This window comes from Montipora capricornis, chromosome 13 (genome assembly GCF_036669925.1).
Source record: "Montipora capricornis isolate CH-2021 chromosome 13, ASM3666992v2, whole genome shotgun sequence".
Classification (NCBI taxonomy): Eukaryota; Metazoa; Cnidaria; class Anthozoa; order Scleractinia; family Acroporidae; genus Montipora; species Montipora capricornis.
In genome coordinates, this window is record NC_090895.1 from 13,656,256 (window position 1) to 13,671,338 (window position 15,083).

At 39.2% G+C, this 15,083-nt stretch overlaps 1 protein-coding gene across 1 annotated transcript in view; it reads right to left on the bottom strand.

Moving 5' to 3' along the window:
* Positions 1-15,083, bottom strand: part of LOC138028986 (UDP-glucose:glycoprotein glucosyltransferase 1-like) — a 107,182-nt gene that overhangs the window by 84,939 nt on the left and 7,160 nt on the right. Inside the window, exons 4-5 of the mRNA XM_068876643.1 lie at positions 10,033-10,151; positions 8,619-8,728 (exon numbers count right to left, since the gene is read on the bottom strand). Of these exons, the coding sequence (XP_068732744.1) occupies positions 8,619-8,728; positions 10,033-10,151 (229 nt within the window). The remainder of the gene's footprint in view (positions 1-8,618; positions 8,729-10,032; positions 10,152-15,083) is intronic.

The following is a 15,083-nucleotide window of genomic DNA, read 5'->3' on the forward strand; positions in this document are numbered from 1 at the left end:
AAATAATATCACTATAGTGAACAGTCACACCTTGCAGGAACATAATATTATTATTATTGTACCATTAATTAAACTCGAGTAGATCAGTAGCACCATTCCCCAAGCTCAATTGAAGACAATGCCTGCAAGATAATAGCGTATTTATCAGGATTTGTATCTAATGGGGGAAATCTTTGGCTTATTTAAGTGTAAAATTACAAGCGATTTTCAAATAAAAATTGCAAACTATATAATTAATGGTTTAGTGATGGTTTGCCAAATGAAATAAGTGGTTTTAAAATGAAACTGTCCAAAAACAAAAAGTTAAGTGTTCTTTTGTGAAGCGGTTTAGTCAAAATTGAAATGGTTTGATTAGATTGTCTTGAAATGGTTCAGACGACGATGTTAAAATGGAACAGACTAATTCAAATTGGTTTATTCAACTGAGAATCCACCACGTACCCCTCGACCAAAATGTGAAATGATCAGGTCTGACAACAAATGATCTTGTACCCCGTAGCAGAATGGTTTTAAGTCAAAGAAGGCATGATTCAGCTAATTGACAAATAACTTAACTCACCAGCAAATGGTTTAAGAGTTGGCAATTGATTCAGTTCAAAGTCAAATGGACAAGGCAAGACTGAAATGGTTTAGTTGATGAACGACTTAACACACTGGCAAATGGTTTAATTGCCGAGCAAGTGATTCAGTGCAATGTCATAAGGACAAGACAAGACTAAAATAATAATGGTTTAGTTAAAGAATGAACAGTTCAACTAATCGACGGACGACTGAACTCACCGGCAAATGGTTTAATCAAGTGACAAATGGTTTAATAGCAGGGCAAGTGATTCCGTGCAAAGTTGAATGGACAAGTCAACACTGAAATAACTTGGTTGACAGGGGGTCTGACGTAAATATCAGTCGTCAGCCCGATAAAACTTGGCACAAACCTGACAGGCTTTGTGTTCTCCGGGTGAAATTGTTTTCTCCCTTCTTTTTGGATGAAATATTCTTTTTGTTTTTCGAGAGCAGGGCTAAATGTAACTGATTAATGATGTCCACAGCATGAAGATAAACAAGATACATGTCAGTTCAGTGTTGCCTTCCTCAGTCTGTTTTTGTACGTGAAAATGGAAACTGTGTCAAAGTAGTCTCCTTCGCAGCCGTATTTCAGGATGTAACACAACGAGCTTTGCGCAACATCCTGACCATTGACTACATGACTGACTAAAAAGAAGGGTCCTTAATAAGGTAATTCCCTTGAAAATGACATATTACTAACCAGATTTTTGTCAAACTTGTCACAATTGATATTCATACACAGGACACTAAAAAAAAGGCAATAAAAAGATGGTGTCACCATGCTTGTTTTTACGCTGCATGCCCTTTATTCTAAATACAACAAAAAAAGCAAGGTGACACACACTAACACCAACCCAGTGTGGCCAACACATCACGCATGCACACAACCATTTCACCTAGTCAATTAGTAGCTATGGACAGCTGTTATGCCCTCGCTGGGCCTCATCAGCATGGCATAGCTTACATAAATGTACCAGGCGGGTGTCTTTAATAGACACCCCTTTAAGCAGCAGCTCCACACAACAAATCTGGAAAAGCTGGGTTGGGAACAGCACAGCCATTCTCCCACGGCAAGCGTGTGGGAAGGTGGATCACCAAAAGAGACCAGTGTGCCACTTAATTTTTAAGTATAACAAAAAAACCAAGGTGACACACCAACCCAGTTGGTGTTTGTGTCAAAGTGCTTTTTTTGTTGTATTTAGAATAAAGGGCATGCAGCACAAAAACAAGCATAATGACACCATTTTTATATTGCCTTTTTTTAGTGTCCTGTATATGAATATCAATTGTGACAAGTTTGACAAAAACCTGGATAGTAATATGTCATTTTCAAGGGAATTACCTTATTAAGGACCCTTCTTTTTAGTCAGTCATGTAGTCAATGGTCAGGATGTTGCACAAAGCTCGTCGTGTTACATCCCGAAATACGGCTACGAAGGAGACTACTTTGACACAGTTTCCATTTTCACGTACAAAAACAGGCTGAGGAAGACAACTCTGAACTGACATGTATCTTGTTTATCTTCATGCTGTGGACATCATTAATCAGTTACATTTAGCCCTGCTCTCGAAAAACAAAAAGAATACTTCATCCAAAAAGAAGGAAGAAAACAATTTCACCCGGAGAACACAGAGCCTGTCAGGTTTGTGCCAAGTTTTATCGGGCTGACGACTGATATTTACATCAGATACCCTGTCAACAAAATTATTTCAGTGTTGACTTGTCCATTCAACTTTGCACTGAATCGCTTGCCCCGCTATTAAACCATTTGTCACTTGATTAAACCATTTGCCGGTGAGTTCAGTCGTCCGTCGATTAGTTGAACTGTTCATTCTTTAACTAAACCATTACAGTCTTGTCTTGTCCTTATGACATTGCACTGAATCACTTGCCCGGCAATTAGACCATTTGCCAGTGAGTTAAGTTGTTAGTCGACTAGTTGTACCGTTCGTTCTTTAACTAAACCATTCCAGTCTTGTCTTGTCCATTTGACTTTGCACTGAATCAATTGCCTGTCTCATAAACCATTTGACACTTGATTAAATTAAACCATTTTCCGATGAGTTAAGTCATTTTGTCAATCAGCTGAATCATGCCTTCTTTGACTAAACTATTCTGCTGCACTAGCACACGATCATTTGTTGTCAGACCTGCATGATCATTTCACATTTGGTCGACGGATGGATTCTCAGTTGAATAAACCAATTTGAGTTAGTCTGTTCCATCCCGTACGAAACGTACAACCTTTACGCAGCGCTGCTTTAGCGACTGACCAGCGTTGCCCTTATATCTGCAGAAAGGTTGCATGATGGCTGCATCGATAGCACTGCGGGAGTTTCGAAAAATGACTGCGCGTAAGACATCTCAAAGACATCTCAAAGTCACTTAAGCGCTGCAGCAGGACGTGCTGCACTTGAAACAAACAACCGTTTAGTAGCGCTGCTTTTGCGACTCACCAACGCTGCTCGAGGAGACTGTTTGCTAAGCACTGCAGGACTTCTGAATGGTCGCTGCATCGGTGATGCATTAGCGACCCTTTCGTTGCAGATGTGTTGCAAGAGAGCTGCGTTAATAACTTCGCGTTGCTTTAACGCTGCAGGGAGGATGTCGCGTGATGCGAGAGGTTTTCTTGGTCTAAGAAAAGGTACCTTGAGAAGCCTTTTAATTTAATGGCCACCAACAACAAGCCGATCAATCGAAAAATGGGTACAAGCAAAAGTATCAAGAGTATCAATTAAATTTATTTTGCATAGCGGAGGAGTTACAGGCAAGCTATATAATGAGCTGTATAATGTACAAAAATATTCTACCCAAAGAGTTTCTTCACTGCTGCGTTGTTACATTAACGGGGTCATTTACCTGATCATGATGCGAGCAGGATTCTTTAAAGCCGTCACGAAAGATGATATTGTTCACACAGCTATCTGATTTAATACATTGCAGTTCTCTGATCATTTCATGTGTCTCTATAGGTAGCCCAAGCTCGATATATGAGTATCCGTACAGTGCTATGTTATGCGAGAGTAGAAATATAAGGATTTGTATCGGTAAAACGGTTTTCCTCGAAGTTCTGAAAACTACTGACGATTTAAAATAAAAAAACACGTTACCTTGCTTCAGTCTTATATTTATTTGATTCTGGTACGGTTTCTGGGTCGATTTAGAGCGATTTAGGTGGTTTTTGGTTCCTCTTCTTTCCCAAGGTTGGGCACCGAGACGAAGTTGCCGAACGGAATCATTCAAGGAAAAAGGCCATAAATTCGTTCCCAAGGCTTCGATTGCCTCCAAATTCCACGTAGATCACGGACGATTCCTCCGCTACCCATTCGTCTTCTTTATTTGAGCCTCTTGTACACTGAGAAGGATTTAAGGGCCACCAAACTCTGCAAACATTTGCTTCGAGAGCCATCAAATGATGCTTTGTTCGCAACTCTTTTTATCCAAACCGTTGGAAGATCGCTTAGCGACCCGCGATTGGTCAATGGGCACAATGGTGACCAATCGTAAGTCTTATCGCAGGTCGCTGAAGGGGGTCGCTGAAACTATCGCTCCATTCGGACCGAAAATGCAAAATAATCGTGGTGTGCATTGCTGGCGTCGATTTCCCTTGACATTGAAACCTTTTTGTATCGATCAACATGATGGGCTTATATGTAAGCTCCGGCCATAGAGTACGAGGTTTGAAATCGCAATTTTCTACAGAATACAACATTTTAATGAGAATGTATTTGTGACTTGAGTTGTCGAAGTTTTATAACCTTCAAGACTGGATATACCTTACGTACGTATGCAGCCGTTGATTATAGATATCTTTCAGTTACATGTATAGCCCTGACGTTAAGGCAAATTAAGATGTACAAAGCTGCTTATTAAGCGTTGCTTTTACGTTGCTAAACACTGCAAACTTTTACATACGATTGATCTTTTAGTCGAAGCATTTGAGCAACGATGTACAGCGCTGCGTGAGCATTGCTTTGTCGCTCTTAAATATTCCAAACTTTTCCTCGAAAGTATTTTTCAGTCGCAGCTTTTAAGCAACGATATACAGCGCTGCTTTACCATCGCTTTTTCGTTGTTAGGCATTGCAACCTTTCTGCAGCGCTCGATATTCTGCTTCTGAAGCTTGTTGAACGCATGAACGTCGCATAAAGGACGCATAAACACTGTGCAACCTAAAATATGAAGTTGCGCAGCGCTGCAAGAGCGTTGCGCTGTTCGTACGGGATTTTAACATCGTCGTCTGAACCATTTCAAAACAATCCAAACCATTTCAATTTTGTCTAAACCGCTTCACAAAAGAACACTCAACCTTTTGTTTTTCGACTGAGTTTCATTTCAAAACCACTTATTTTGTTTGGCAAACCATCACTAAACCATTTCTCACCAAAATGACGATGATAAAACGAAGACAATTGCACAAGTTTGAATTTCAAGTCTCCAAATAGAATAAGGTCAGGCTTAGATGAAAAAAGATACAATTGAACTTTTTTCGGGGTGTCTACATGTAGATAATGCAGACCTAGAAACACAGACCCGCAGACCAAGAAACACAGACCTAGAAAACGCAGACCTAGAACATATCGATTTGGTGTATTTGTAACTTTTACTGAATTAAACAGTGTTTTGCAAAGTTACGTTAACTTTATGCCACAGAAAACTTCAGTTATATAAGGCAAGTTAGCGGACCTATGAGGAAACAAACTTCCTTCAGCAAAGTATACAAAGAAGTACTATGGCATCAGGCAGAATTGCATCATGAGTACATTTCCTTACTTTAACAGAAAATATTTAGAAATACCCGATAAAGTAAGGGCCAACCTAAAGGAAGCACACAAAAAAATTATTCTTGGTTTTCATGTGACGTCATCAAAACTAAAAAATAAGGAATTATCAATCCTTTTCAGATTTTAGTTTAATTAATTATTAGTTATTAGAACAGCTGAAGACTTGCCTTTTCACAAATTTTCAGTTTGGTGGGGTTTTTCGTCTTGTGATAAAGCAAGGTTTAATTTCGAAGCTTTTGCATAACACGATGTTAAAATTGTGGTCGCGAATGCTATCACGTAAGTTAAAAAAGTCACTTATCTGCTGAGATTTTGCAATCTAAACAGTCCTTGTATGAGAATAAGTACTCACATAGACGTTTATGAGCCCTCAGAAGACGACTACTGGCTTTTTATAGCAAAACTCAATGACATATGTTTTTGTCAGCTTCCGGCCGCGGTTCTTCCCCCCGAATTTTAGTGGCCTTGCAAAACAACTTGATGGCTACTAGTATGCCAGATTCATTGGCGGGAAATCCTGCTGTGGTTTCAACGCCCCCAAGACTATGGCAGTCACTCCACCGTCTTCATCCTTTGCCAGTTTGTTTTCAGGTAACATCACAGTGCCTTCATTTACAATAATAAAATTATTATCTACATATACGGTATTGCACCTTGGACCATTCTTCCTTATCCAATCCATCCATCGCAGGAAGGCCATCACCATTTCGCACTTGCTGTGTCTCTAATGCATTGCCATCAACCTTTGGCTCCTCTTCCTCTCCCCTGTCGTCATTTGGGTCTTCACTTTCTTCTATCATGGCCGTTCCTCTGCCAAATAGGGTGTTTGTCATTGGTCCAGGATTGGTCCCGAGAAACTAAGTTCAGAATGGGTAAATTTCTTGAGCTTGCCAACCTACTGGCAGAGAACCTAAGAGGTCAGACAGTACCCCAATCTTACTTACCTTGATGGTAAACTTCTGGTTTTAGCTGCCAAGAAGATAGTTCAGAAGATTTAACAGGAATCATTTCATGGGTGGAGGCATTCACTGTATACTCTTGGATTTTTTGTAGTGCTCATCCATCCAGGTGGCAGGACTTCACACAAAATAACTTTCTCATACTAAAGACCTCACGCTAGTTCCCCGGGAATGCATGGCTATTACGACATCGCATTTCGAAAGGATGCTGTGGCCTCTGGTTTAATGGAATGGTATCACATGAATCTTGATCTTAATTTGACTTGACTTAATTTTTTAAATAGTGTAGATATTTCATCGCGAGCTTGGCCTTCAGATGTTGTATTTCCTGTTGCTGTTGGTTCTGTTCCTTTGTGAAGCCAACTCCTTGATATTTTAATCACATTTATTTATTGAAAACCATGAAACAGTGCTACTAAACTAAATACAAATTTTAAAGAATAACACTTAAGGTATAGAGAACAAACGGGATAGTAAAGCGAGTGTAGCAAACTTATGATAGCGAATGAGATCTTTCCGATAGTCACGCATACAACACAAAGCATAAGAATTTCAACATGCCTTGTCACACAAGATGGTCAGCGGTCCTGACAAGCGTTTGGTAAGTTTGTGGTGTGGAGAACTCTTGAGCAGGGCTCCCTCTTGACTGGAGGTACCAGGACTCGTCGTAAAGGTTAGAGCCAGTGCCCTCTGTCGGTCTCACCGGGGAAAAAGGTGTTGCTGGGGCGTCGGCCATGAGTGCATCATCGGGCACCACTGCTGTAAGTGGTGTGGGTGTAGGAGAGGGTGGCAGTTGTGAGGAAGGCTTTGCCATTTAGTGCTGGTGTGCGCTGCTTATCAGACGCAGCTGGAGCACACGGGTCTGGAGCCAACTTCGATGATGAGTGGTTTGTGGGCGAATGGTCTCCTTATCCATTGCTTACAAAGAATTATTATTTCTTGTGGTGGTGGCAGCTCATCTGTGGGGGTCCTGATGGGCTTCAAGGCAGAGGGAGTTCTGTTCTGACAATATGGTGGTCATCAGCGTGTTGTGTTTGGGCTCCTCAATTTAACCAACATCAGGTTTCAAATTTCCCTTGGCATCGGACAGTGACAGCACATCACCGGACTTCAGCAATCCTGACGATGTAATGCTTTGGGCGGCCTGCTGCCCAGGCTTCTTTGGATTCCTGAGAGCTGGTGACTTTACAGTGAATGACTCTTTCAATCTGACTTCCAACTTGACATTGGTAGACTCTCCTCTGAATCCTCAAAGTTTCTGTGTGTTTACCAAGTGCTGGAAGGTGGACTTATTAATACCAAAGAGGTTGCTTCATCGTCCTTGGTCATGGTCCTTCTCTCTCTGTCCCGTGGTTTCCCTGGCAACTTACCAAAATCTCAGGGGGCCTGGGTCAGGACCTCTCTTTCTTTTCCAGGATGGCACATCCCTTTCAAGGATACAGATATCTTCATTCTTGCAAACCACTCTACAGCCAACAGGTGCCCCGGGAAAGTTTTCCAGACAAGTTTACAGGTATGAATGACTCTAGCTAATATCCATGTACAGGTTGGGTTGATGTTCCCTTATGGTGAAATCATATCTTCAAAGCCCTTACTGCTTCGCACCAGTCAATCGAGATTACCATTATTTTTTATGGAAGCTTGGCACATTAACCTAACGTTCCTTAAAACCATAATGACAGCTGCCTGCTAACGCAAACATACATTCTTACATTATTTTACAGCTCATTAAAAGCAAAGGATGCTCATCAGAGAATCTAAAGGACTCTAGTTTCATACTTAGATGACCCCTGAAGAAGACACCAGTATGAGGCTAGAACATTTTGCAGGGGAAGGGCATGCCCACAGACTTTCCTTGTGAAGGCCCCTTTTACAACCTCCACTGCATGCTACAACAAGTTGCAAAATTATTGTTGAGACACTCCCATTAAAAAAACACCTTTCCTAGCTTCCAATACCTGCCGTATCGAGCATTTAAACCTTTCCCACTTCCCCTCCCCTCTCCCCCTTTCAATGTGGGCTGTTTAAGTTTTCAACATTTTTTTCGTCTTGCTAGCAACACTGATAAGGAAGGGGGACGGGGGGAGGGGGGGGGGGGCTGCAGTGTGGGAGATAGTTGGTTAATGAATAATGCCCCAAGAAGGTGAATTGTCCCCCAATTTTGCAACTTGTTGTAACATTACTGAGCCAGTAACAGCTTCAAATCTTATTGAAAGTACTGTACTGATATAAAGGGGAATAAAACAGAATAGTTGTCACCAATAAACTACAGTAATTTCCTTTCCAAAAATTGGTGACAGGATCACTTACACATTTTCAGCTTTTTTAATTGCTGCAACTGCCTCGGCAACGCCGCATATTGCCTGGCTGCCCAACTGAATAAATGCTTCGCAGTCAGGTGCTGGAAGCTCATGAGCAACCTGTATTTCAAAATGCCAACAAAAAAAACAAGGTACAGTCATGTAGCTGATTAGCCATAAGTAATGCTATCATGCTGTTTTGTCATAGTGACTGTTATACTAGTCATTAAGATATGCTGGTAACCCATTTTTTTCCCAAAGATTCAAAACATCTGTAACTGGTTGTGTCCGGAGACTGCAAGCAGGCTTAGTCTGCCAGTGGTTTCAATAAGTGCTGACAGCTGACCAATGAAAACTGTTAGCTACATGTACTAATCACTCAGAGAAGTCGGCTACTTTTTTTGTTCAATTGAAAAATTAAAGGCAGATTCTTTCAAGCCTAAGATTAAAACTCATTTGGACAATGACAACATGACTCAGGTCGTCTAAATGTGGTCTTCAATTTTGCTTTTGAAATGTGGCATTTACAAGGAGTGTTCCTTATAAAAATGGCATGCCCAGACACCCGTAGGGAAAGGGGCTATTAAATGCATCATTGATACATAGAGGATATTACATCGCCGCGCAGGGATACGAATTTTATCTTCGAGTGCTTCAAGTATCTCTCACGAGTGAGCGAAGCTCACTCGTGATAGATACTTTCAGCACGAGAAGATAAAATTTGTATCCCCAAGCGACCATGTAATGTTCTGTTTATTATATAGATATTGTCCTACACAATCAGAAAGTTAACCAGACGACAAGTTTTTGGAAAAAAGAAAAGATTGGTTGCCTGAAGAAAAAACAATGGATAACCCAGCCAAAAACAGAAAATACATAATTTTACAATCATAAGCAGCATCCGACCCACTCAACGGTTTTGTGTTGTCAATGTCTGATAGTAGTGTGAAGTTAACAATAATTAATTTGACGCAGTTGAACATTTTTCCCAAGTTTTGAATATCTGTAGCTTTTACAAAACATTGTCACATAGGAAAATTCACACGTACATGTACATGTAGCTGCCGAGGGAGATCAAAGACTCCATTTTGAAAATGCTTAAACCCAGACTTCCCCCAAAAAAAACCCACAGGCGCAAACTTAGAACTACTGTATGGGATACTCAAGCTCCAATTATACACCAAGCGATTGCATCCTAAACACGGCATGCATTATTGTAGGAAGTTTCCCAATGGAAAACAAAGCATTTGTCAGGGCAACCAAAATTTACCGGTTTAGTTACCCAGGTTAATGAAACAGGAACAACCTGGATTTTTTTTTTAATTTCAAGCTGTCTTCAACTAATCGCCCCTTGTAGCCTTTACAATAATTTTAATTTGAATAATTACGACAAAAACAATAAAAATTAATTGTCAGTGACTCACCTTATTAAATAATTCAACTCTGGGAGAGTAATATCTCAGTGACAGAGAAAATTTTAAGAAATTTAAACCTAATGGCGCTAATAGTTTTCCAGCTACTTGAAAAATATGTTGATATTCATCTGAAGAGAAAAGAACAGTAAAAAAAACAATGAGAGAGAGCACATCGTGAATGAAGATGCAATAGCTGTAAAACCTTCCATTTTCCAACACTTGGCTTTGTCTTACAACCATCTTTTAATTCATCTCGCCTTCTACATGTACATCATGTACCTATTGGTACCGGTAATCTAGGCCTTTAGAGATCTGTTGATTCTCAGTTTCCTTTGTCTTCTTACCATAACAGATACATGTAATTCTCTCATTGTGCAGCGTGATGGATAATCTGGGCAGCAAGAGTGAATTAGGTAAGAGTGTTCCTATGGCCTGGGTGGGGTTCCTCAGCACAATCACAAACGAGTCTATTTTTAGAATACCCTTTCCCGTAAAAAGTATTTGATAGAGCAACACTCTTATTGTCAATCAAACTGCAAGTTCAAAACTTTTAAGTTTTAAGCTTGAATTGGATTTTCAACTATAATAATTGTGCACTGATATAATTAGTATAGGTAATCAAATGATTTCAAGTGCAATTTGGAATAAATAATCACAAGTAAATTTTTTCAAAGATGACCAAAATTGCACAAGCCCGTAAGACGAGTGCAATTTGTAGTCTTTGAAAAAATGTACAAGTGCTTATTTATTCCAAATTGCACAAGAAAAATCATGTGATTTCTTATAAATACACATGAAAAAAATTGAGATGGGTGAGCAGAAGAAAAGCACGTGTACATGACATTGAATCACACAATCAGGGAAAAATTGTGCCATAAATTGCACCAAACAAAAGATTTGATTGGTTCTGACCCTATTGTTTATTAGCCAATCATTATCCAGAATTTCGATGTGTAATTTGCACTGGTGTATTACACATTTTGCACTGGGTTACACTTGAATTGCACTGCTCTCAGCCAATCAGAATCGAGTAATTTTTTCATGATTGTATATCATTAGTATTGTTATCCTTATCATTATTGTTATGATCATTATCGCTGTCACAAAAATAATTGTAGTTACCATTATCATTAAATATTGTCATTGTTATCATCTTTGTCTTTTAAATGTTAAACTGCCCACTTACATTGGGTTCAAAGAATAGCCCACATTACAAAACCCAGGGACTGGAAAACGAACTCTGCCAACTGAGTGCAGGCTCTTTTAAACCTCCCCAGAAATTAAGAATAGAAGCTTCAAGACAGACCCTTGGCTTCACTGTTCCTACAGTGCATCTCAATGAGTCTAACCATTTGCATATACACTGTACATGCATATGTATGATATCACAAAGGCAGCACCTTCCTCTTACTTACAAAATAAATGTACTAGTGTTTAAGTACACAGGAAATTTTTCCAAAAAACATGCATGAATGTCATTTGTCTTTTCCATCATGTGAATTAGCAAACTCCCATTCTTACGAAATTTTCCAAGGTAAAATATGGTGAACAATAACCATCAATGTAAATTCAGTCTTCTTAATGTCTTTTAACAAATTCCCATTATTGATTAATGATAATACACTTGATGAAACCAATAATGGGAATATAAAATCCCATGGCAGAATTCTACTTAAAAACCATTAAGGGGAAAGTATTAAAATCCATTCATGTGACTTTGTTAGTGCAGTCCATTGTGTAAAATGTTTAAATTCCATGAATGGAAATCAACTCGATAAAACCAATAATGGGAAATGAAAATCCCATGATGGTTTTATATGCACGAGCCATTAATGGACAGTATTCACTTCCATTCATGTGAATTGATAACTGCAGTACACTGTGTAAAATACTAAAATCCCATGAATGGAAATCAACTTAATAAAACCAATAATGGGAATTGAAAATCCAGCAAAGGTATTCTATACACAAGCCACCAATGGAAAGCATTCATATCCATTCATGTGAACTGATTAATGCATTGTATAGATTTAAAATTCCCAGTAATGGTTATACCAATTTAATTTGCCATTAATGGAATTTCAAAAATTTTAAACAAATTATGTGCAAACCACACATGGGAAACATTTAGATCATTTCATATGAACATTGGTTAGTGCAGTCCACGATTTAAAATCCTTTGAATGGAGATCAACTTGATACATGTACAAATCAAGAAATGAAGGAATGACCAATAAGGACTTAAAATAATTTCAACATAAGCTAGATGACACCTTCAACTGAAACTCGACACTGAGGAAGTCAGTTAGAAGCAGAATTAATTTTAAAAGGAAATAGGAAATTGATCAGAAATTGGGATGTTTTCACAGAAACAACCACAAAATTAATGTAATGCAATATCAAATCCAATAATGGTTCTTTTTTCAAAACATGAAGGACTACAACAATATTATTACTGTAATGCAATGGATTCATGAAAATACACACAGGAAGCCTAATTTAAATGCACAAATCATACTTATGGAAACTTAACTGAAAAGGAAATTCTCAATTATTTCTTTGGTATTTAATAACAAGGAAGAGACATTTTGTCAGAGGCCCTCATCTCTGACAATAATTTAACTGAGTACGACAGGTGGGTGGAATGGCTTGATTTTAATACAGTGAAATTATACCTTATCATGATTCCTTTCACAAGAATCAAGAGATTGATTTTGCACATTTATGAAAACTATATCATAATGATTACGAAAATCTAGACTCAGTCCACTACACATAGAAATATGCATTCATCTCCCGTCCAATATTTGCCGCTTGCTTCACATAAAATAGAGTTTTGTGAGACAATATCTTGCGCAGCCTCTCTCGTGTCACAGTAAGGTACATACAGGTTTTCACCTGGCATCTCCATACCTATTGTCATTGAAGGACAATGAGCTTTGCATTTGGTTCACTAAAAGAAGTACTCTGTAAATGGTACATATAATAATTATTTCTTTCTTCAATTGTAGTTGTGCTAAATCTAACCGCTCTGATAGGTCTGTAAGTATCCCTTGAATTAGGCTCCTTATGAACCATCCTCCAAGTCACCTTTAGTTTCACTTCAACTGGATCGAAAATTACTATCACTGAGCGTTTCGCTTTCCTTGTGAATTGAACGTATCTCCATGCACGCTGCAGGATAAAATATAGGGTGAGTTACAAAAGAACACACCATGAGATTGCATGCTCCAAATAGAAATCAGACGAAACCTGTAACATTTTCTATCTGTTTACGACTCATCTGTGTGACTAGCGTGTACACATGTAAATCTTCGCTTTGAAATAAAATGCATCAAGTAGAAATTTGTTTGGTTGAAAACACAAAGTAAGCTTACATTGCGTACTTACTAATCAAAAGAGGATTCACAAAGTGACAAGAATTCTGCCATTGCCGATGACGAAACCTCTTTCCTCTAGCAGGAAATACATGGAAAATGACCATGGGCTTTCGCTACACTGGCATCGAATGAGATCGAGTCCTACCCATCTCCTTTTTTCGCGTCCTCCGGCAATGAAATACAACTTCTTCGAGAAACACAGACGATCGTTGATACTCTGAGAGAGAAGACTGGGTGGAGTCACGAGTTTTTTTCCATATTTGGGTATGACATCCAACAATTCTTTGCCCTCTCACTTTTCGCGCGCTTTTCAATTCCTCCGTCCATCTTTGGAGAACGTTTGGTATTCTCGACAATTCATAAGGTCTACTTTACTTTACTTTACATCTTCAGGATTATTATAAAAATAATCTAGCAGAATCATGGACGGTGCTTCAAGGAGGTTACTTCGTGAGTGGAAAGTGGAAATTGTGTGTCAAAAAAATGAAACACAGGGCTTGAAATTGCGACTCACTGCCAATGCGACCAATATTGAGTGCTGGCGACTAGATTTTCAGAACTGGTCGCCAGCTGGCGAATCACGTTTTGTCTGATAACCCAGGATAAAGTCGATAAACAGTAGACAACTTTTGAATCCTTATATGATGAAATCGTTCGGAACTGGTAGCTAGAACACGAGTCATCTTTCTTTCCCCATTAAAATAATGTATAAATACTACAAGAAAATCGGTTTCTCACATTGTTTATTAATAGCACAAATGTACTTCGATCAGACCTTCGATCACCGCGTTTAGGCGCCATATTGTTTCAGCGGCTTCATGGGATCGTGGGCGCACTTAAACATCGTATGCTTCTTGCCGGTTGCGTGAATTTTGCGCCCGGAATACGAAGATTCAGCCAGAAGGTTAATTGAAAATTTAAATCCATCGACAGTAGTGAATGCTGAAAACGTAGATTATATTTAGCCATATTACCGAAGGACCTCCTCTCGGTCGGAGACTGGTAAGAGCATTGTGGTTGTGCCTACCTGAAGTCGAGCAATTGTAGTATTGGGTTTAGTTGCGATAAAGGTACTATCGATCTCAGACGTCCGTGGACAAATTGCTTTTTTTCAGCCCACTTCACGGACCGTTGATTTCAGTCTGCGGTTAAAAATTCTGATCACGTGATAACATTTTTGTGGCTCTGCCACCACGTGGCGCTATTCCTTTTTTCTTCCCACGGCCAAGAAAAGAAAAAAAAACTGGAGAAAAGTTTCCACCTGCTTCTTGTTTCCTCGGACAAAGCTTTTAATGGGTTACCCGTAATAATTCGGCCGGTTTTACTCACCGTCATTTTCCCTTTCGGGAGAGTAACAGAAAATGAGCCACAAAAAATGTTATCACGTGATCAGAATTTTTTAACCGCAGACTGAAATCAACGGTCCGTGAAGTGTGCTGAAAAAAAGCCTTTGTCCGGGGACGTCTGAGATCGATAGTAAGTTGCTTGCCACAACTACGTTTTGAAGAGGTGAAAAGCAAGGATAAAGGACCCATTTTGCCTTGCTATGGAAAACACGGACTGTGCTTCGCTCCATTTCTAATAACCTTAAAGAACACCATCACCAAACTAAAAGACAAAAGCCAAAAACAACAATGGCTTTAGAGATCTTTCTCGTGCTGTTTTTTTTTTGTGCTATTT